At 34.2% G+C, this 21,339-nt stretch overlaps 2 protein-coding genes across 2 annotated transcripts; one reads left to right on the forward strand and one right to left on the reverse strand.

Moving 5' to 3' along the window:
• The first annotated feature begins 251 nt into the window (after positions 1-251).
• Positions 252-7,408, forward strand: LOC120344981 (endoplasmic reticulum chaperone BiP-like). The gene is made up of 9 exons (XM_039414332.2): positions 252-596; positions 675-957; positions 3,538-3,728; positions 3,804-3,958; positions 4,288-4,523; positions 4,717-4,957; positions 5,110-5,277; positions 5,347-5,605; positions 5,929-7,408. Exons 1-8 carry the CDS (start codon positions 478-480, stop codon positions 5,394-5,396), a joined length of 1,443 nt encoding a protein of 480 aa, XP_039270266.2. The 5' UTR covers positions 252-477; the 3' UTR covers positions 5,397-5,605; positions 5,929-7,408.
• Positions 7,409-16,690: 9,282 nt separating this feature from the next.
• Positions 16,691-18,426, reverse strand: LOC120344934 (uncharacterized). Its single transcript, XM_039414274.2, has 4 exons — positions 18,163-18,426; positions 17,773-17,892; positions 17,365-17,464; positions 16,691-17,282 (listed from the first exon to the last, which is right to left on the reverse strand). Exons 1-4 carry the CDS (start codon positions 18,351-18,353, stop codon positions 17,079-17,081), a joined length of 615 nt encoding a protein of 204 aa, XP_039270208.2. The 5' UTR covers positions 18,354-18,426; the 3' UTR covers positions 16,691-17,078.
• Positions 18,427-21,339: the final 2,913 nt, after the last annotated feature.

The following is a 21,339-nucleotide window of genomic DNA, read 5'->3' on the forward strand; positions in this document are numbered from 1 at the left end:
CTTGATGCCTTCAAACATGTGAACCAGTTTATAATCGCCAACACTTCAGAACAATCATAAGACAATTTTCAATAGTAAAATATCGGGAGAATTTTCTGAGGGTATAAATCCCTATTATTTTATATGCTAACTCTAACAAAAGCTTTAGACAAGCAGAAACGGACATATTCCATATATTGTGGCACACTTTATTAATAAATAGGTTTTACACGTTTTCACTTTAATTAAGGCTATAGACAAGCAGAAATGCACGTCTTGAACATGTATCCCGTCTTTTTTATACCGTTTAATTATTATGCATATACTGTTACATTTTTGAGGCAAATAAACATACATATATTATATACATACAAATGGGCATATTAATTTACATTGACATGGGTGTACTTTCGTATCACAATAACTTTATTAACATAGTCGCAGGACCACTAGAAGTATATGTGGTACTAAACTATACCAGACCCACACTGTTTTAAGATGAAATTGTCATTATTGTTGGTTGTGCTCTGTGTCGTTTGTACTTCTGCTGAAGAGACCAAAGAATCTGCGGCTGTGGGAACTGTCATTGGTATCGACTTGGGAACAACATATTCTTGGTGAGTATGAGAAATAAGCTTGCTGCTATAATAACTTTTAAACATTAATGATAATCATTCAACTTTTATTTATTTCAGTGTCGGAGTTTTCAAAAATGGTCGTGTAGAAATTATTGCTAATGATCAAGGTAATCGTATCACACCATCATACGTTGCATTCACTGCGGATGGCGAAAGGCTCATTGGTGATGCTGCGAAAGATCAGCAGACGTCTAATCCTGAAAATACAGTTTTTGGTGCGAAACGTCTTATTGGTCGTTCTTGGGAATCTGTTCAGAGCGATATCAAATTCTTCCCTTTCAAAGTAGTTGAGAAAAACAAGAAGCCATATGTCAAAGTCAACACAATTGGAGTTGAAAAGGTTTGTATTGCAATGTTGTTCTCGACTATTTTGAATTTATAAATGTCAATCAAATGTTATGTCTGTGGATAATTCCTAAAATTTGTGGTAATCAAAATGTTCTTTAGAAAAAATTCCCATGTCTGGTTGGGGATACCCTATGGCAATTTCCACCTTTATCACGCTAGCAAAATCGTGCTACTCAAAAACACGGTTTCATAAAAAGTGTTTCACTAAAAAATTTATGTTCAAATATGAATTGAATCGTACTCTGGGAATGCGGTCAAACATTATAAATATAGTATACAGTCTGATGTGAATAAAATCAAATTATATGCTTTGATAATATTATGTGAGTATCGCAATAAAGTATTTGTATACCTGTCAAAAACTAAATCAATTTTCCAAATGCCAGAAATGAACAAGATCCGCCTTTGGGGCTAAAAAAAATATTTCAACCATGAACTTATACCTTCAACATATTTTTCGGAATTCGAAAAAAAACTAGATTGTTTTTCTGACAAAATATTTTATTACAACGCTAGATCTGGAGGCTTAAAATTAAACTTCAAGACTTCGAATTCGATCGTTAAAGTCAGGATTTCAGACATCCAATGATAAAAAAATCACCAAGCTCACTAAACTTGAAATTAAGTTTATTGCGTAGTATTAGAAGTATTTTGTTAGAAAAACAGATCAATGTTTTGCCAATTTCTTTATTTCATTGGAAATATGATTGAACCAGCCATCCATACACAGGATATTTTTGAAACCTCAAAGACCGATCTAGTTCAAATTTTAGATCAACTTTAACAATATTTCGGATTTTTGCGAAATTTACGTAATTGCGTTCTATTAAAAGTATTTTGTTAGGAAACTGATCAAAGTTTTCGACAATATTTTTAATTGGTTGGAAAGATGTTGAAATCAGCTATTCATACATAAATTATTATTCAAGCCCCAAAAACGGATCTGGTCTAGTTCAAATTTCAGGTAAATTTTAACATTTTTTTTAATTTTTGTGAAATTCAGTTTTATTGCGTTGTATTAAAAGTATTTTGTTGAGAAACTGATCAAAATTGTTGCCAATTTCTTTATTTGATTGTAAAGATGATGGAACCAGCTATCTATACACAAAATATTTTTCAAGCCCCAAAGAAGGATCTAGTTCAAATTTAGGGTCAATTTTTACGATTTTTTGTATTATCGTGAAATTTACGTTATTGAGTTGTATTAAAAGTATTTTGTTAGAAAACTTGTTCAGGCTTTTGCTAATTTCTTTATCTGATTGGAAAGACGATGAAAGCAGCTATCTGAACACAAAATATTTTTTGAGCCCCAAAGACGGATCTAGTTTAAATTTTGGGTCATTTTTTACGATTTTTTATATTGTCGTGAAATTTACGTTATTGCGTTGTATTAAAAGTATTTTTTTAGGGAAACTGATGGAAGTTTTCACTAATTTTCTTTATTTGATTGAAAAGATGATGATACCAGCTATACATACACAAAATATTTTTCAAGCTCCAAAGACGGATCTTGTTCAAATTTTGGGTCAATTTTTACGAATTTTAGTATTATCGTGAAATTTACGTAATTGCGTTGTATTAAAAGTATTTTGTTGGAATACTGATCGAAGTTTTCGCCAAGGTCTTTAATTGATTGAAAAGGTGTTGGAACCAGCCTGAAATCATACCTAAAATTTATTTTAAGCCCCAAAGGCAGATCTTGTTCAAAATTGTCGGCCAATTTAACAATTTTTCACATTTTTGAGAAATTCACGTTGTTATGCTATATTAAAAATATTTTATTGAAATATGGATCAATTTTTTTCTCTAATTACTTTTGATCTTAAGATCGGTAGGTATGTGGATAGGTATTTGTCTGTTTGTTCGTTTGCTTGCTTGTTTGTTTGTCTGTCTGTTAAATACACGCGATATCCCACGAAAGCGAGGTTGAATCTGCTTCAAATTTTGCATGTGCATTCATAATATCTCGGATCAGAAGCCTATTGATTTTAAATGAATTATGTCGTATAATTAGCGAGTTATTAATTAATTAGTGATGGGACACAGGGTGTCACTATAGAGTAAGAGCGGATCAATCGAAACCGCAGTTTTTGTTTGAGGGATCCCCTAACCTTCGATCGATAAGTCTCCGGTCTCCGACCGATATTCTCGTTTCTTATATTAAAAAAAATAAGTTAACATACCTAATTCAATTTCACAATTTTTCGACTTTTTTTGTGAAATTTACGTTATTTTGTTCTAATAAATATATTTTGTTGAACCTCTCCTTTAGTCATAAAATGCTTGTCTGATCAGATGCTACATAACGACGTTCAATTTACAAGTTTACATTTCGTGTCAATCAATTAAAAATATTTCGCAAAGAGGAAACACTGTTTTATGGCATTGTATATTTTGATGCGGGTTTTGCTAGCATTTTGCTGATATGACAGTGGCCAATTTCTACTTGCTTACAAACTAGGTGTTATCTTATGAATTGGATATATATATTCTCCATTTCCTTTCTTCATGGCTTATCTCACTCCCTAGTATCTTATTTATCTCTAATGAAATAATTGACTTTGCTTTTCAGACATTTGCAGCTGAGGAAATCAGTGCCATGGTTTTGGGCAAAATGAAAGAAATCGCAGAGGCATACTTGGGAAACGAGGTCACTCATGCTGTTCTTACAGTACCAGTTTATTTTAATGATTCTCAAAGACAAGCAACAAAAGATGCAGGAGTTATTTCTGGTCTGACAGTCATGAGAATCATTAACGAGCCGTAAGTCCTGGTTTTGTAATTATAGAAAAGTCTCTATGATTTAGACAATTTTTTCCAATAGTGTTTTTTATGCAGAATTGCCGCTGCCATTGCATACGGTCTTGATAAAAGAGAGGGAGAGAGGAATATCTTGGTCTTTGATTTGGGTGGTGGAACTTTGGATGTATCTTTGCTGACAATCGACAATGGTGTTTTTGAAGTAGTTGCCACTAATGGAGACACTCACTTGGGTAGGTTTCATGAGATTATACTTCTTTGGGCATACTAACATTACTTCCATTAAATTGAATCAACTCGATAAGTAGGCTATAGGAACCGCTCTCGTTAATGACACAGCTCATTTAATCATGATGCTTTTTGTGATCCAAATATAGGAGCACCCTTAGTTGCTTTTATCTTGCACATATTTTTGTGCTAAACTATGTATGCATGGTTTTCCGGAAACACTCAAATACAAAAAATTATATATTGGTGCGCAAGTCTCTTTATCAATATTACTAGTGTTACCAATAGTTTAGTGTTAGTGTTGCTAGTTTACCAATAACTATTTTGCTCACAGGTAGTGAATATTTTGTTCAACGTGTTATGGACTACTTTTTGAAATTGTACAAGAAAAAGAAGGGAAAAGATGCAAGAAAGAATAACAAGGCTGTACATAAACTCAGAAGAGAAGTGGAAAGAGCAACACGTAGTCTTTTAACCCAACAGATCGCCAGAGTTGAAATTGAAAGTTTCCACGATGGCGAAGACTTCTCGGAGACATTGACCAGAACTAAATTTGAAGAATTGAATATGGTAACATCTGGCATGTCAATTTTTTCATCATTTGGTTGCAACACTGGTTAAGATGTTTCCGATTTACATGTTTGGCGCAAATCTTGTTTTTCAAAAATGAATTCTTGTAGGAGTAATCCTTTTTGATCACCAGTTCACTGTAGGGTGTTTCACAAAAATATTTAACCTAACGTTAATTGTTTTATTTTGCCAGGATCTTTTCCGTTCCACTATGAAACCAGTTCAAAAAGTCTTGGAAGATTCAGACTTGGAAAAGAAGGAAGTCCACGAAGTTGTATTGGTGGGGGGATCTACTCGTATTCCTAAAATCCAACAACTTGTTAAAGAATTTTTCAACGGAAAAGAACCAAACCGTGGTATCAATCCTGATGAGGCTGTCGCTTTCGGTGCTGCTGTACAAGCTGGAGTATTGCAGAGAGGAGAGGAAAACACTGGTAAGAAGATTTTTGTGGCAACAATAATTACATGGTCATTTGATTCTAAAATTTCTACATTTTAGTTGGATATTTTCGATAAAGCATTATTGTGTTATACTTTTGACTAACTACATGTCAATATATAATTTTTTGTTGTTTGTTTCATTCAGGTGATCTTGTCCTGCTTGATGTCTGCCCTCTCACTCTCGGTATTGAAACAGTTGGAGGCGTCATGACCAAGCTCATCCCTCGTAACACTGTCGTCCCTACCAAAAAATCTCAGATTTTCTCAACTGCTTCAGACAACCAACCCACTGTGACAATCAACGTTCTGGAAGGCAAGTAAATTTTTCATCATAGGAATATAATTTCAAGACTCAATCCTAACTGAATGATTAATTTCTAAGGTGAACGGCCAATGGTTAAGACAACCATCATCTTGGAAAATTTGACTTGACTGGAATCCCGCCCGCGCCGAGAGGGGTGCCTCAAATTGAGGTAACCTTTGAGATTGATGTGAACGGTATCTTGAGAGTATCTGCTGAAGACAAGGGAACTGGTAACAAAGAAAAGATTACCATTAAAAACGATGATAATAGATTTTCGAAAGAATATATTGAACGTATGATTAAAGATGCAGAGACTCATGCAAGCGATGATCAAAAGGTTGGTAAATATTGCATGTTCATGTAGCTTTATATCTCCAATTCCTAAACCTCTCAAGTTTTCTAAAAAATAATTCAGTTAGTGTGGCAATATAGGATATTAAAGTTCCGTATCAAATGTTACCAAAGTTTACGTATCAAGTGTTATAATGAGGCTAGTAATATGACTATAATGTTGTCGTCAAAATGCAGATACTGGTAGCTTTTTTTACGAATTTTTAACTTTGCGTCTTTTTCTATTGGGGAAACAATAATTTTTCAGTACTTTATTGGTGATGCCTATCAGGTTGTTGAGAGTAATTGTACTTACTAAATTTTTCTCAGGCTAAAGAACAGGTAGAAGCAAAGAACGAGATTGAAAGTTATGCTTAGTCTTTGAAAAATCAAGTTGGTTCATCACAGGAAACTGGCATGACTCGCGACTGAATGAATGCAACTTTTTAATCTTCTACCAACAATGTAAAATAGCATGCCCAAAGCGTGTTGGTGTGCCTGTTATGAAGGTGAAATTGGTAAAATTACAAAGCATATTTGTGAGAATAGAAATATTTAATAGCTGTTTGAAAATGTAAAGTTAAACAATAAATCTGAGCAAAAATTTGAATATACACGAAGAAAGTTACACATTATTAACGACTAAATTAAAATGCTAAGCATTAAGCCACTGGTACTTCGAACTAACAAAATTTTAATAAAAATTAATATATATATATACTATTTTTTATGTATGATTAGAAAAATTGAATGTCCGATGAATGACAAAATTAGAAAACAAACAATCTCTGACATTCGGAATAAGTTTACTTCGGTCTCTTTGTCTAGATTGAAGCACTATAGGGATAATCTTGTTATTTTGATAAGATTTACTGTTGTTTTTTGAATTAATAAGTTTTTGGCGGTGTAGCGCATCGCGATTAGAATACGCCCGCTATTGCACCTCTGATTGTCATGGGTGGGTTCGCAAGTTTGAATTACAATGCTGAAATCCTTGCCGCCGTAGGGCGCTAATCACTGATCGGTTACGGGTTCCTCCGCTTCCACTTGCATGCATCTGAAACAAATAACTGAACTGATAGTCGGACGAGAGGCCGTGGTTTTCTATATGCTTCGATTAAGCCGTCTTATCGACTTTTCTTCTTCCCCGAGGATGAATATGTGAATTCTATACATCCACGGGGTTTCTCGTATAGTCTACAAGCAATATTAAACTTGAAACCAAAGTACAATTTGTAGTTGTTTTTTATGTTCAATTAGTGCACTGTTTTCAATATTCAAAATATTGTAATATTTAACGTTTGTCGTATTTTGCAAAAAGACGATTTTTTCTCTAGGTCTTTGTTGGAAACACAACATGTTCCCCAAACCTCTGACTTTCTTCGATTAAACCAACTTTTGTCTCATTATTCAACACTAAATCGACTAGTTTCTTCCCTTTTTCATTATTGAACCGTGTTCCGAATTTCCGGTTTTAGCAGCAAGCATAATCAGAACAGTAAACAAGAGAGCAACGCTCAAATATATGGACACGTGGAACAGAGCAAAGCAGTCCTTACCTTTGACGTTACCGATACCGTACCATCGAAAAACTTTCGAGTTTCCAGTCGCAAAAATTTTCACAGTCAGCCGTCACGCTTGGTGAATTTAAAACCGTGTTTCTATAATTAAAAAGTAATACAGCGCAATTTTGGATAAAATATTAGATCTCATAAGATTTATAGAAAATTTAGGAATAAACAAAAAAAATAGCTTTCTGGAAAAAATATCAATCTTTAACCACTGAAAATTTCAAAGCAATTGGTCCAGTATTCAAAGAGAAAAGCGATTTTATCATGGCGAAGGAGAAGAATATCAACAAGAACAACAACATAATGTCAAAGCGGTGCGTAAGTCCACTCACGTGTCCAATAAAAGAAGTTGTTTGTTTTTGAATATAGATAAACTGCTTCTGATGTTGCTAACGTGCAAGAAAAAACGGAGACAATTAACTTTCGTATCAGTTTGCATGAGCATTTCTGTTTTTTATATTTTTGTCATACCGCTTGTATATATTTCATGAGTAGGCAATAATGATTTTCAATGAAACAAAATGGTGTGCAAGTGCAACAATAGTGTGTAAAAGATGTAAACCGCAATGTAACAAATTGTGTCATTACTCCAGAGCAGTTATGTCCAACCCAAATGCCTTCCGGAGTCGCAAATTACATTTCAGTTCAGCCGCGGGTCACACAACAAAAACATGTTATACCACATGAATTTCACTTTTATTTTGGGGAATATGAAGGACAACGAATGGTTTCAACTCAAGCAATAATATGACCTGCATGGAGGTTTATTTTTCATCTATATCGAAACCTGATTTTCAATGTTATTTTCACACTTTTTATTGCCGAATTTTTAATGCTGTCCCACATAATTAGTCAGAGATATTTGACAATTTTTAGAAAAATGGAAGATCTAAACAAAAATGTTGTTTTTGATTATTTGTAAAAGGTTGGACTAGGAAAACCATTTTGCTGCTTTTTCAAACCGCTTTACTCTAGTTTGACTTTAAGCCTGCCTGTGCCTTTTTCTCCGTAATTTCACTGAACGTAAGCTCGAAAAGTTTCGACTTGAAGGTCGATAAAAATAGAGTATTAAAGCGTTCATGTCCTTTACTTGGGTAAAATACATTTCTTCAATTTTTTTTAACTGTCAAATTTGTCGTAGGCCTAACAGAACCCTTGTTTCTGTACCACCAAGCTAATAATATGCTTCGATTGCGTGATTTTGGTGTAAAAGTGCGTCGCAATTGTATGAAACACAAGATTTTTTTTTATCAAAGATACGCTTAGATTTACTCTTAAATATTATTGTAAACGTATGATTGAGGTCCGGCAGCAAATGTTCCCGTGGACTGAACATTGGACTACACCATGGTTTATGATAGGAATGAGATTATCAAAAGAACTTGGGAAATTATGATTTCAATTAGTAGGACATGAAAGTTGCATGAATATAATAAAATAAAAATCATACCCACGGTGATAAAGTATAGGATATAAAAAAGTTCAAATATAGTTTCATTTTGCCTTTGAAAATTCATATCATTGTGGAGGCCACACCACTCAATTTTTTCTGTTAACTCCTTTTATGTATAATGCGGTTCCAGTTGCTTGGTGATTCGGTAACATTTTTGATTCACAGCGGATACGACCTGGATCCTGACTTGCCAATCAAATTGAGTTTTGTTTCACGCTGTGTATAGTGAGTGGATCGTCAATGTTTTGAGTAACAATATTTTGCCGAATAAGACCATTCGGCGGTTGGTCATAGAGCTTAGCAAATAATTAATTATCAAAAGTAGAGGTAGATGTGTTATCAAGAGAATATGCAGGATCAACTTTGTGAGAAAAAAAGTAATAAGGTGCAAAACAATATCATATGGATAAAAAATATATGACAAAATCAGTCGCATAACAATAAACGTTTCTGTTTATGCGTTGACTTTCAAGTCTGCGTTTTGAAACCATTATAGATAACACCAGCAGTGATTTTACAATTTGCTTTCTTTCATGTCTATTTGTCCATTTGCGGCGGTCGACATAGTGGAACGAGAACTGGGCAAGCTTACAATTTCATTAAATTTTCGGCTCAGTTTTTCAAATAAAGCATCTGGCAGGTTTGAATACAAAACTGGATTTAGTGCACTGTTGATCGGTAGAAGCACGATTGCTGCGACGACATATGCAGTTTTTGAAACATTTGCGCCACCCAGTTTACAGAAGGCCATGACACAGATTGGTATCCAGCAACAGAAATCTGTTATAATGAGTCGGAGAATTTTTTGTTGCAAGGCTAAAAAAACAGTAAATTCAATAAAAATGGTTGTGACTAACAATCAAATGAAAAGAAACCCAAATGAATGCATACATCTATTTCCATCGTCCTTCTCCGCACGTGATGCAGTTCTTCTAAACTTTGATCCTTCCCTCGATTTGATATAAATTGCAACGTAAGATGATGCAACGAAGACGAACGCACAAAAGTTGAAAAAGTTAACAAAGAAAGAAAAGGGCCAAGCCTGATCATCTTTGGTTACGAAAAATTTTGGAATACAAACGCTGTCGACACTATAATATCTAGAAAAAAGTCAGAATAAAAGAAAAAATTATTTTATATCCTAATTATTCAATGTCCTAAATCATTTATTTGATAAAATAAACGCATGGAAGTGATTGCGAAACGGCGCAAGACCAATTGATAACGTCCATCGAATGGTTGGCCAAGAAAAATTGTAAAAACTGTTTGCAAAAAGGTCGGATATTGAAAATTAATTCATAATAACATGATTTTTTCTTTCCAAGAGGCTATGCTCGGGATCAAAATAGTTGAAAATCGTAAAAACGAATTGCACACATTTATGCCTATGGTTCTAGCTTTTCTAGTGGTTAGGTATTAGGTAAGTCGGGCCAAAGCTCTAGGCTTCAAGACGCTGTAACAAATTTGGTATATACCATAGTATAGTCTATGTCTGATCTGGAATAGTCTGAACATTTCAAATTTAATCAACTCACTACGTCTAAGTAGCAAGTACAATTCAGGTGATCGCATAAAAAAAAAGTACAATATTCACATCAAGTTTTATCTGTGAGAAATTTGAATCAAAATACACATGAAACATAATTATTTAAATCCGCTCGTACAGATGTAAATATGTCACAAGTTCTCCTAATAAACCTGAAATATCATATAATATTAATATATATGATTACGATAAGTAGGAGGAATGCTCCCATATACCTAATAGAGTGGGTGGATCATTGAAAGTGAAACAAGAAAAGAGAAACCAACCATTTGATTTTTTTCACGCAAATATCACGTTTGTGTGAGAGCCGTTTTTGGGAGTTAATGAGAAACAGACAAAAACGAGATATCAAGAACAAATTTACCCGAATTTCTTTTTTAATCTTGAAATGTTCATGAAGGAAATATTTGGTTGATTGCGACTGAATATCTTGCCATGACTGGAAATTGTTCACTGAAAATTTATCTGTCACATTTCAAAAGAACAGAATTTTCACAATAAGGCTGATTTTATTAAAGCAAAGATTTTACACAACATCAACTTTAATTAAACTCGCATACTCATGTTCTCTGTCGCAGAATAACGGTAAATGTGCATTCTAATGCTAGTTGAAGAAAATTGGAATGTTCAAGTCCACGTATTTTTTGAAGATTTTTGTACAATAAAAATTGGAGGTACTACCCACCATTGCCAAGATGGACGATGCTTCCAATAACAATCTGACACCAAATATCGCAATAAGGGAATTTGTCATAACAAAGATGTTGTACAAGTCCGCAAGATAATGTAGGCCTCATGCATGACGAAATTCAATCAGGGCATAATATACAAAACTTCCTACCGAATCAGTAGAATAATGTGAATGTATTACTTATGTATAGCCTTATATGACTTTAAATATTCGTCACTCAGAGAGGCATGTCCCGTGTAGGTTACTAGACTTCAAAACCTCATTTTCATGTTGAACTGTGACATTGTTAGCTTAAATTCCAAAGGTAAGCTTGTTCGCTTGGTGGAGCAACAAGGCCTTAACTTACATGGAAACGTCATGTTAGGCTTGAGATCATATGTCAGCAGCTTCGTAAAAAGTGATTTAGTCTCATCCAATGTGACTGTTGCGTTTGAAGATTATGGAGAATATTCAAATTCTGCGTGACTGAGAAACATTCCAGACAAAGATGGAGAAAGCGGTAGAATGGCGATTAAAAATGATATCGTCCAGGCTATTACGATCATCAAAGACACTGTTTTCTTTTTTGAGTGGCGAGATGATTTGAATGGCTGAAAATGAATAAATTATAAACCCGTTTATTGTGATATTTATTGCGTCATTATACACAGAAAATATAGTAATTAGTCAACGTGAAACACCTTTAAATCTGACTTATAGTCATATGCCGTGAAAATGGATAGGGAGTTAAGTTCGGCAAGATATTTTGAAAATTTCCTTCATTTAATTGCTAACAAGACAACTCAAAAGGAATAAATGATAGCGGAACCGAACGAAATTCATTTTCTATATAAGTTTTTATAAAACTGAACTTTTATGTTTTGAAAATTTGTTATATAATACAGTTTTGCTGGGTATCACAAATACCGATTTACAGGTCGTTGATAAGCACTGACGTCCATTGAGTGCTTGACTACTCACTAAAAAGTTCTTAGAATCAAAAGTTCAAGAGAAATTAAATATCGCAAATTATATTCGAAGACGTACTGAAATGTTATACAAAGAAGATACTTTTAAACAATTTTTAATAAATCTCAATTTGATCTTTATTCTTTTCAGAAAATCCGATCCAACTTGCAAGAATTATTACTACGCTAAATACCAGGTCATGGATTCGAGATTCGATTACAAACAACCTTTTACGTCTTGCAGGCATTTATCAAAAACAGCGCCATTGGGAAAAACAACCCTTTTGGCTTCCGGTATGTAGGAATCAGTTTGTTGTTATATTATCGTATTCAACCGGTTCAGCCTTCTTTATTACCAAAATCAATAAAAAAGAAAGAAAAAATTAAACTATTCCCAATTAATTCACATATAATATTGATTATTCATTATGGTTGAATTATTGTTTGAGATGTCATAAACGAGCTGATGCATTACGTAAATTTGATATAAAAAAATAATGATGTAACAATAAAACAGTATTCAACGCAGTATATATACGTACAATATATGTAGTGCCCTTCTAAAACTGATGTAGATGTGAACAAAACTCACTACTGGCCTGGAAGTATCGCGGTCAACGGCGAGGGTATACGTATACATATTGATAAACAAGATAGAATTCAAAAATTGGATGTGCTTGCATTTCAGATTAAATAAACTGTTGGCTGTTAGTTATGGATATATATATATGCAATCTAATTATATTTAATATCAATGATTCCTTCAAAAAATGCACCTTCAGCCAACTTTTGTGACCACTATGTTAATGACAACAATGGACATTCGTTTGCATCGCTCAACCAAAAAGATACAATGTTTTTTCTCGAAACAAATCAATAAAAATCGATCAGACGTTTTTTCCATATCGTTGCGGACCCCATGCGCAGTCATCACGAACCCCCTGGGAACCCTGGACAACGGCCGATCTGCCTCCCCTCCTCTTGTTAGCGGTTATTCGGGGATAAAGTGGACGGTTAGAAGAACATTTGTAGAACCACGGCAGGTATACTGTCTCGCCTCCTGACACAACCAATCTTTACTGGAGGTATCCACGTTTCCATTCTTTGACCTACATCGTACCTACACTTCAGAATTTGCTATATCTTTGAAAATGGCTTGCTTCGGGTTTCCGATTGGGTGAAGCAGTGGCAGGCCTCTGAACGGAACAAAAAAGGCTTGTCAATCAATTGCTGTATTAATCTTGATGCGGGTACAACTCCAATGTCGGAGGAAACCCTAGACCAGTGGTCCCAAAGTTTTTATGGAATCGTTACCCCTAAATACAATCACCAAATGCTTAATTAGCCTATCCCCTTTTTAGAAAAAAATTTCAGCTATCAATTTGTGTAATTCAAAAAGCAATAATAACGCAATAGCCCACACAAGAACAACAACATCCTGGTTTAATCACGGTGAGAAGACTGGTACTGTTTTTGCAATACCAGATGATTAAACCTGGACAGAATTGACGGCAGTCAGCATCTCATATCATCGTCAATCATGAGCTTGTTTCGGCATTTTGTTTTAATGCCTGTGATTACAGAGAATTCTACTCCACAACAATAAGTTGGAGGGAATTGAATCAAAAATGTTACTTCTTAATAAGAATGGGAGATTCATGTTGATCAACTCAAAAGTTCCGTCCTTGCACAGTCCATTTGGAGACTGAAATTACATTTTCGCAGCTATATCGTTATCACCAATTGCACTTTCAGTTCCATTATCTTCGCACCTAGGACAATTGCACTTGCATACTTTTGCATCCACAGGCATTTGCGCCCAGGACAATTGCACCTGCATACTTTTGCATCCACGGACATTTACACCCGCAAAATCAAACAGCCACATACAGATTGCACGCATGAACATTTGTACCTATAGTATTTTCACCATTGTATTGTACAAATGTTTATGAGTACAAATGTCTGCGGGTGCAAATGTCCGTAGGTGCGAATGTACGTGATTTCGTTCAAATGTACATGGCTGCAAACGACCGGGGGTGCAATTTATGCTAAAATCTATGGGTTCAAATGTCGTGGGTACAAAATTTTTAAGGTACAAATGTCCTGGGTTCAATTTAGGTGGGCATTGTCTGTCACCGCCTGACGTTGTTGCATTTGCACGAACGTGATTTACAATTTATACAACATCTGGTAGCAATTCTCGAGACGCTACGTTGCAGATTAGTGCTTTGAAACCAGAATAATAGTTAATCATAAAAATGCACCATTTGTACAGATGCCAACAAGTTGTTTCCAATCGATTTCCTTCAATTTTGAAGACTGCTGTGTTTCCCAAATCAAAATTGCTCCAACAATACAGGGCTTCATTCGTTTCTCGCTGAAGGTGTTATTTTTGGCCCTGGATCTTCGAAAAGCCAATGCGATAGTATGCCTCCAATGCTGCTTTGGTTTGAGGTGCCCACATTAGCCTTGATTCAAAGCGAAATTGTTCAAATCTGAGATTTTCGTTAAAATAATGAATCGGTTTCTGACTAGCGGGACTGGAATCGTCAAAATTACCTTAAATTCCAAGGGATTTTACTTTTGGGATGATTACCTCCATTCCGGTAACTACTGTCCTTGGCGAATCGTTTCAATTTCGTCTGGTTAGACATACCAAAAATCGGAGCTGAAATAAATATATATATATATAAAGATATAAAAATTTATTCGCCGTTCTCGCCGATATTTGTCCTTCCCCTACACATGTCAAATGGTTCGCCCACACGTGGAGTATTGCATATTTGGTCTGGCGCTCATGTCATCGTATAAGCCATGTATAACCGAATTCCCTTTTTCCGTCGACCTAATGTTGCGTCGCTGTTGTCATGTTATACAGCTATTATAACGGACAGTGTTCTTCTAAACATTGTAATTTTTGTCTCAATTTTTATCATATTTCATCCGCGACACATTTATGATTGTGATGGAATTTAAATGACTAAGGTGTGTTTTAGTATCACCTTTTTGAAGATGCTTGCTCAAATCTGAGTGAAAAAACATCTTATAAAATATTTATCCCTACACATCTATCCGATTTTTAATCTTGATAAATTAGTCCCCTTTTCGTCCCCTCATTGCGGTGCGTCACTTTTCGGTAATTTGACTTGAGATTTGAGCATCCAACACTAAATATTCTCAGATTTTAATTTCAGCAAGTCCCGATTCCGAGCACCTCCAAAAACAATGACTTCGATCCCCGGCTTTGATTTAGAAATGTTCTCGCGTTCCAACAAGATGATAACAAAACCTTCCACATGTGGGCGCCCTTGTCCCTCGTTTCAGACTGAACTAGGTGAATTGACTTAGCAAGCCATGGCGGTATACTGACTCAGACCCCAAATATGGCAGTGAATGGCGAGACGTAAAATACATTCGTCACATCGCCCGTAGCAATGATTAGTTTTCTATAGGAATTCAATATTAATGTTAGGCGCTCTTAAGCAAACTCAAATTACGAATTTCATGAATGATAATAATTCGTTTCATAAAATTTAAATAATTGGAAAAACAGGTGATTAAAAAGTCTGTCATGGAAATTCCATCATTTCAATGAGTGAATTTTCGATGTGCGGAATTTTTCATGGGTTGACTTTCTTACCACCCTTCTTCGTGGATCATACCGCCCAACGAAATCCAAACCTGTTCCAACAGGCTTTCGGGGAAGAGTTATCTGGGTTGATTTTTTGTGGGCGGGGTTTCCTTGGGTGGGTTTTTTGGAACAACGCTCCTATTCCACGTATTTGCCATCTCGTGATGGAAATGAATTTCATTCAATTATTTGAATTATTTTTATTCCTAAATATTGGAGATGTTTATTGCAGGAATATGACCCGAAACTGGAACAGAAGGAGCGGAAGGAACATTACTGTATTCTAAACTTTGGCGAATGTTCAGCAAGCGATGATATATCAACAATCAACGATAATGTAACACAATTTTATCTCAAGAGTAAACACTCCGGGTAATCTGACTTCCGTACTTCTTGTTGCAATCATTACTGTTTTGTATGACAAATAAATAAATTTATGCCCCATTATGAGTGTCCGGAAGTGAACACTGGTGTATTTGTAAATAAGCTGCCCATAATTTCAGCCTATTCTTGTGAAAATTTCCGAAATTTATCTGTTTTTCCTAGTTGAAGTCAGAAAGATCTGCCGCTGGATTTTTAAAAGTGTGGACATTCTCCGAAATTCTTTATGAGCAAGTGGAAATTTAGTTCCGTGTAACAATAAAATGATACGACAAAACGTCTCCTGCTCATTATAAAAAAAACTGTCGTCCACAAACGAGGATTTTCATGTCTCCCACAAAAGTCATACATCAAAGCCCTATTGATGTCGGGCAGATCTAAACCAACCGAGGATTTCAATAAACATTATTAAAGCCACCTGTAAAACGCTCTTATTTTTATTATTATAAATGCGCAGTTTTTACACATTTCAACCCGTTCCCACAGTTTATTCATTCCTGTCAGACAAAATTTAGTTTTGAAACAATCGTTTCACACTATGAAAAGGCATTCTTACTCACACTTATGTAAGTGTATTCAACCCAGGCTATGTTTCTAGACCTTTTATCAATTTTTCTAAACTACCATCAATACCTTTCTTTCTGTCAAATAAAATTTGATTTATTTTATGCCAATCCAACTATAATTGAATAGGTCCCGAAACTTTTTGTCTATGTCAAATCAGAAATATACAACAAAATAAACTTATGTGCTAAAGGTTGCAGAAGATATGAATTAATTATATGAAGCTAATTTATTTGTGAATTTATTTAGCAAATTAACAAAAGAGTGGTAATATAAATATTTAACAACAAAATAATAAAAAATACATGAAAATGGCTTACGTGAAAATATGAACAGATTGATTCAAACAAAAGTACAGGAAAATAAATACGTATTTTAAAAGAGGAATGACATTGTATTAGATACATTACAGTACCAGAAATTTTTAAACTTTAATTGAGAATAGCATACAGCATACACGATAGCATACATATTCGAAATACGATTATTTAATGAATGATAATTTGTCTAAATTAGATTTCAAAAACATTATTTGCATAATTTGATTTCAGACTTTTGCTAGAAGAAGCCAAAACTATTTAAAATTTGAAAAAGAAAAGAAAAATTTGTTTCATCGACGTAAATATGAAATCACAATTGTGACGTGGTATGGGACTGTTGAACAACTTGTTGTCCACGGGCTGTATTAAGCCTTCATATTCCTCCTGAGTTTGTATTTGAGTCCCAACCCAATGTGTGTGTGAGACTGTGTCTTCGCAAATCACAATTTCGCCTGAAGACTTTTCCGCACGAAAGACAGGTATATGGTTTGAAGTCGGTGTGAGTAAGCAGGTGAGTTTTCAAGTTGCTTCGCTGGTTGAATGACCGATCACATGTTGGACATTTGTGAATTGAATCCTGAAGTTTTTATTTATTCATTATATTCGTCGTTTGTTTTAGATTGACTTCAACTACTAAGTGACAACGATGAAAATCACACCTGCGTATGCAATGTCCTGTGAACTGCAAGAGTGCGAGATTGACAAAATCCTTTGCCACATTCTTCACACTTGAATGGTTTTTCCTTTGAGTGTATATATCTGAAAACAATTTTATGAACGTTTTCAATTTATACATTACCACAAAACAAAAAGTTAACCAAGAACAATTGCGCCAGAGAAAGTTGACTTACTTATATTTATATAATGATCAAGCAATAAAAATTAAGCAATGGGAATCAACGATTTGAAGAAATTTTTTTTTTTACAAAATCTACTATTTAAACAATTTTTGTAGAGCATTATAGCTATTGAATCCAGCTTATTGGTATAATCTTTTTGGCATTTTATGGAAAATCAAAAAATACTGACAAAAACTTTTTACCGTCATGATATTAAAACTAACAAACCTGTGATCTCTTAAATGATCTTGTCTCCTGAAAGCTTTCTTACAAATATCGCAAACATACGGTCTTTCATCGGTATGTGTCCTTTCATGAATCAATAAGTTATAACTTTTGGTGAAATGTCTGTTTAGAATTGGAGATAAAAAAAAACATAAATTCAAACAGAAGATATTGCATATTTTTTAATGTAAAAATTACGTATTGCCCAATTGAAAATATATAATTGTCACGCAAGTTTTGCAGATGGAGCATGCAGTTACCCAGTTTATTAATATTTTGATTGCTTTCACAATATTGAAATTAGATCTTATGGAGAAAACTAATTTATTTTCTCCATCAATTTTTTTTCATAACATAAACTTGAATTTTAGTTTCACTTCACAAAATTTTCACCTTCCACAGTATTTGCAAATGAATTCTCTCTTCGGCTTTGGCGTTCTTCCTGGACGTTTGCTCTTTATTTCCCCCACCTGGCGATGCGGAAGATTAGGAATTGTTGGAACCCAATACGGACTGAAACGACTTATCTGTTCAGGTCTAACTGAGGAAAATGATTTTAATCCATTGTTGAAAGCAGCGTTCATGTGCGATGGCTGAGGCCTGTAGAATAAGTCTATTTTTTATTTCAATATAGCATGTGAGTTTATATGTCTTTATTTATTTTAATTTTTTTGATTGTTGAATTATTTCTTTGTATACCTGAAGCCTGAAAAACGTTTGTTTTTCAATTACCGTACTTTATCGCACTGGCAAATTCATTCAAAAGTTACTCAAATATATACTCAATTAGTCATTCAAATATACATCCACTTACTGTGGTAAAAATCCATTACGTTGCACGTCCGGTATTGCCGAAGGTATAGATGGATTTCGAATAAAATAACTTGTGTAAATTTGTTTTAAAATAGCAGCATATGCATTTCTCAATTGAAGTTGAAATAATTCATTTGCTATAGCATTAGGATTTGTGTGAAGAAGATTCGGAGTTATATTTTTATCGAATGGAAGAAACGACGGTGGGTAGTTAGCCAGATTTAAATTTAAATCAGAGTGATATTTATGAACATTCTTGAATGCAATTGTATCGGCTTCAGAAGATCTTTGTTCTTCAATTTTTGGATCTAAAATTAAAGATACAATTTTGCATATACAGAGTACAATGAGCTAATATTACATGGTTGAGGCTCATACGTCCTCTGCAAATAAATTCAACAGTTGTTGTTCCCAATACAAAGAATCGAAGCTTATACTGCAAACAAATTTGAAACGTAGTTCATAGTTAGAATCAATTGATAATAATGAGTCTAATCTACAATCTGTCATACTTCCAAAATTGAATTATCTACCAAAAAAGTAAAATTATTTTTGTAAAAGTTGATGTTCTTTAATCACGTTATTTATCGATTTGATGGATTACCTTGTTCGCTTGGTGTTGTTATCGAATCTGCAAGTTTGTGAAAGTTCACACTCGACTTTCGCGGAATACTGAGATTCAGCAACGACGAATTCACCGAAGTTCGATTGTTATCTTTGGTGAAATCACATGTCAAGTCAGCTGCCATTTTTAGATTTAATGTCGAGGTAGGCTGGGGATCTTCGCGGGATCCTAAGTGCTTCAGATCTGGGTAACCGGGAGGAACAAATCCGGTGTTACGTTGTGTATCATGTTTGAAGCTTTTTAAGTTTTTAAACTTTTCTCCTGGAGTACTTGAGCAGCTGTATGCTTCGCTATGCGAAGAGGTTGATGATGGCGAAAATTTGTTTCGTCTGTTGTCATCAGTTGACGAAAAGGAAGAAAGTCGAGTCCGGTTCGTTGATTCATTTTTTTGAATATCACTTTGGCGACTGGTTCCGAAAAGTCCGATTGGACTGAATGCTGAAGCCATGTTCAACGAAAATTGCTAAAGAAAACGCGCGATATTCAATTAAATGCTATTGATAAGAAACTGAAGGATGCAAAACAAGATATATGCAAGTGATTACCAATTTACCAATATAAGTTTAAAACCAGATTCTACAAAATTGTTATTACGATTTCAGAACTTGAATAGAACAAGAGTTCATTTGCCTATGAATATTATAGCTTTAATTGTTTAATATTTTCGACTTCATTTTTGAAAATATATCTTAAAATCAACTATTTAATTTTTTTTTAATTTGATGGTACGGAAATCGGTATTTATAAAAGCAAAGTTGAATGAAATTTTTAGAAATCAGTACTGAAGCTCACAACGAATAAATTTATAGCGCATTATTACTTTTTTTTTCATTTTTTAGTATCATAAAAGCTCAAAATTTGTTTTCGGTACAAGGCAATAAGCTAAATAGTAAGCTATTTCATTTTATTGCTTTGTTTTATTTGGCAAAGAAACAACACCTGGATTGTTTAACCTACTGGTCAACATGGCTATAAAATGCAATAAAATGAGCGGTAATAATATTATTGCTATTGTACTGGAAAGTAAAATTTCAGCCGCTGTACTTGCGTACATATGTTATTCTAAGAATTTCAATCTTTATTCGTTGACAAATTAGACTAACGGCATAATATGGTAATGATCATTTTTCAAAGGAATAAAATTCAAGTTGTTTTGCGTGATTAGAGGGTATACGTTTGGCGTATTTTCTACTAGTGTGCGCGCAGAAGGCCATTCACCCACAAGATGTTTTACTATGTCGTTAAATATGATCATACGATGTTTTAGTTGGATAAGAATAGCACTGGACAGTTGGACGATTTATCTTCACCAAACCAATAATGGTGCATTACTAAGAACGACGCGAGCTAAAGTTTCGTAGTAATTTTTCAGCTGTAATATCGAAATTGAATTTTCCGATTTATACAAAAATTTGGATCGTTGCTAAGAACTAGTGATAAGGGAAATGTCCGTCCAATTACAAAATAGCACGACTTAGAACAAAGAATAGATGTTAGATCTACAAAAATCACGACAAGCGTAAAGTTAGAGCAATTCTCTTTCACGTGATCATCACTGTAATGTAAAACTAAGCAGTAAAGATTTTCTAGGTTATAAAAATCAAAATTCATTTTGATGAGAAATCGCTATTACTGTTTGTGTACCGGCCACAATTTTATGAACTTTTGGCAAGCATAAATGAAATTTTACGACACAAACTGTCGATTTTTATTATTCCTTTCTTGGTCGTATTTTCTAATCTGACTACTAATCGACAGGCCAGCAATCAATGAAAAAATGCAATAAAAATTTTATTGTGCACTGTTTACGAAAAAAAAATTACACTCTTAGAGAAAGGTTTGCTTATGTAGGTCAATCTATCTCGTCAAATTTTGTGATCTAAATTAAAATATAAAACAAGGCCATCTGGGCTGTACGAATGTTGATCAATTATTCAACTTTTTTTTTTATAGTAAAATCAAGTCACCTACGAATTTCCTATTGCTAATTCAGATGTTATTTTTACGCTTTGTGCCCCTACATTAAGAAACTGAATTGCATATATATGTATTAGTATAATAACATTGTGCCAAAATTTATATAACGTTAGAAATCTTTTGTGTACGTTGCACCACTTCAATTTTGTACACAA

Source organism: Styela clava, chromosome 5 (genome assembly GCF_964204865.1).
Source record: "Styela clava chromosome 5, kaStyClav1.hap1.2, whole genome shotgun sequence".
Taxonomy (NCBI): domain Eukaryota; kingdom Metazoa; phylum Chordata; class Ascidiacea; order Stolidobranchia; family Styelidae; genus Styela; species Styela clava.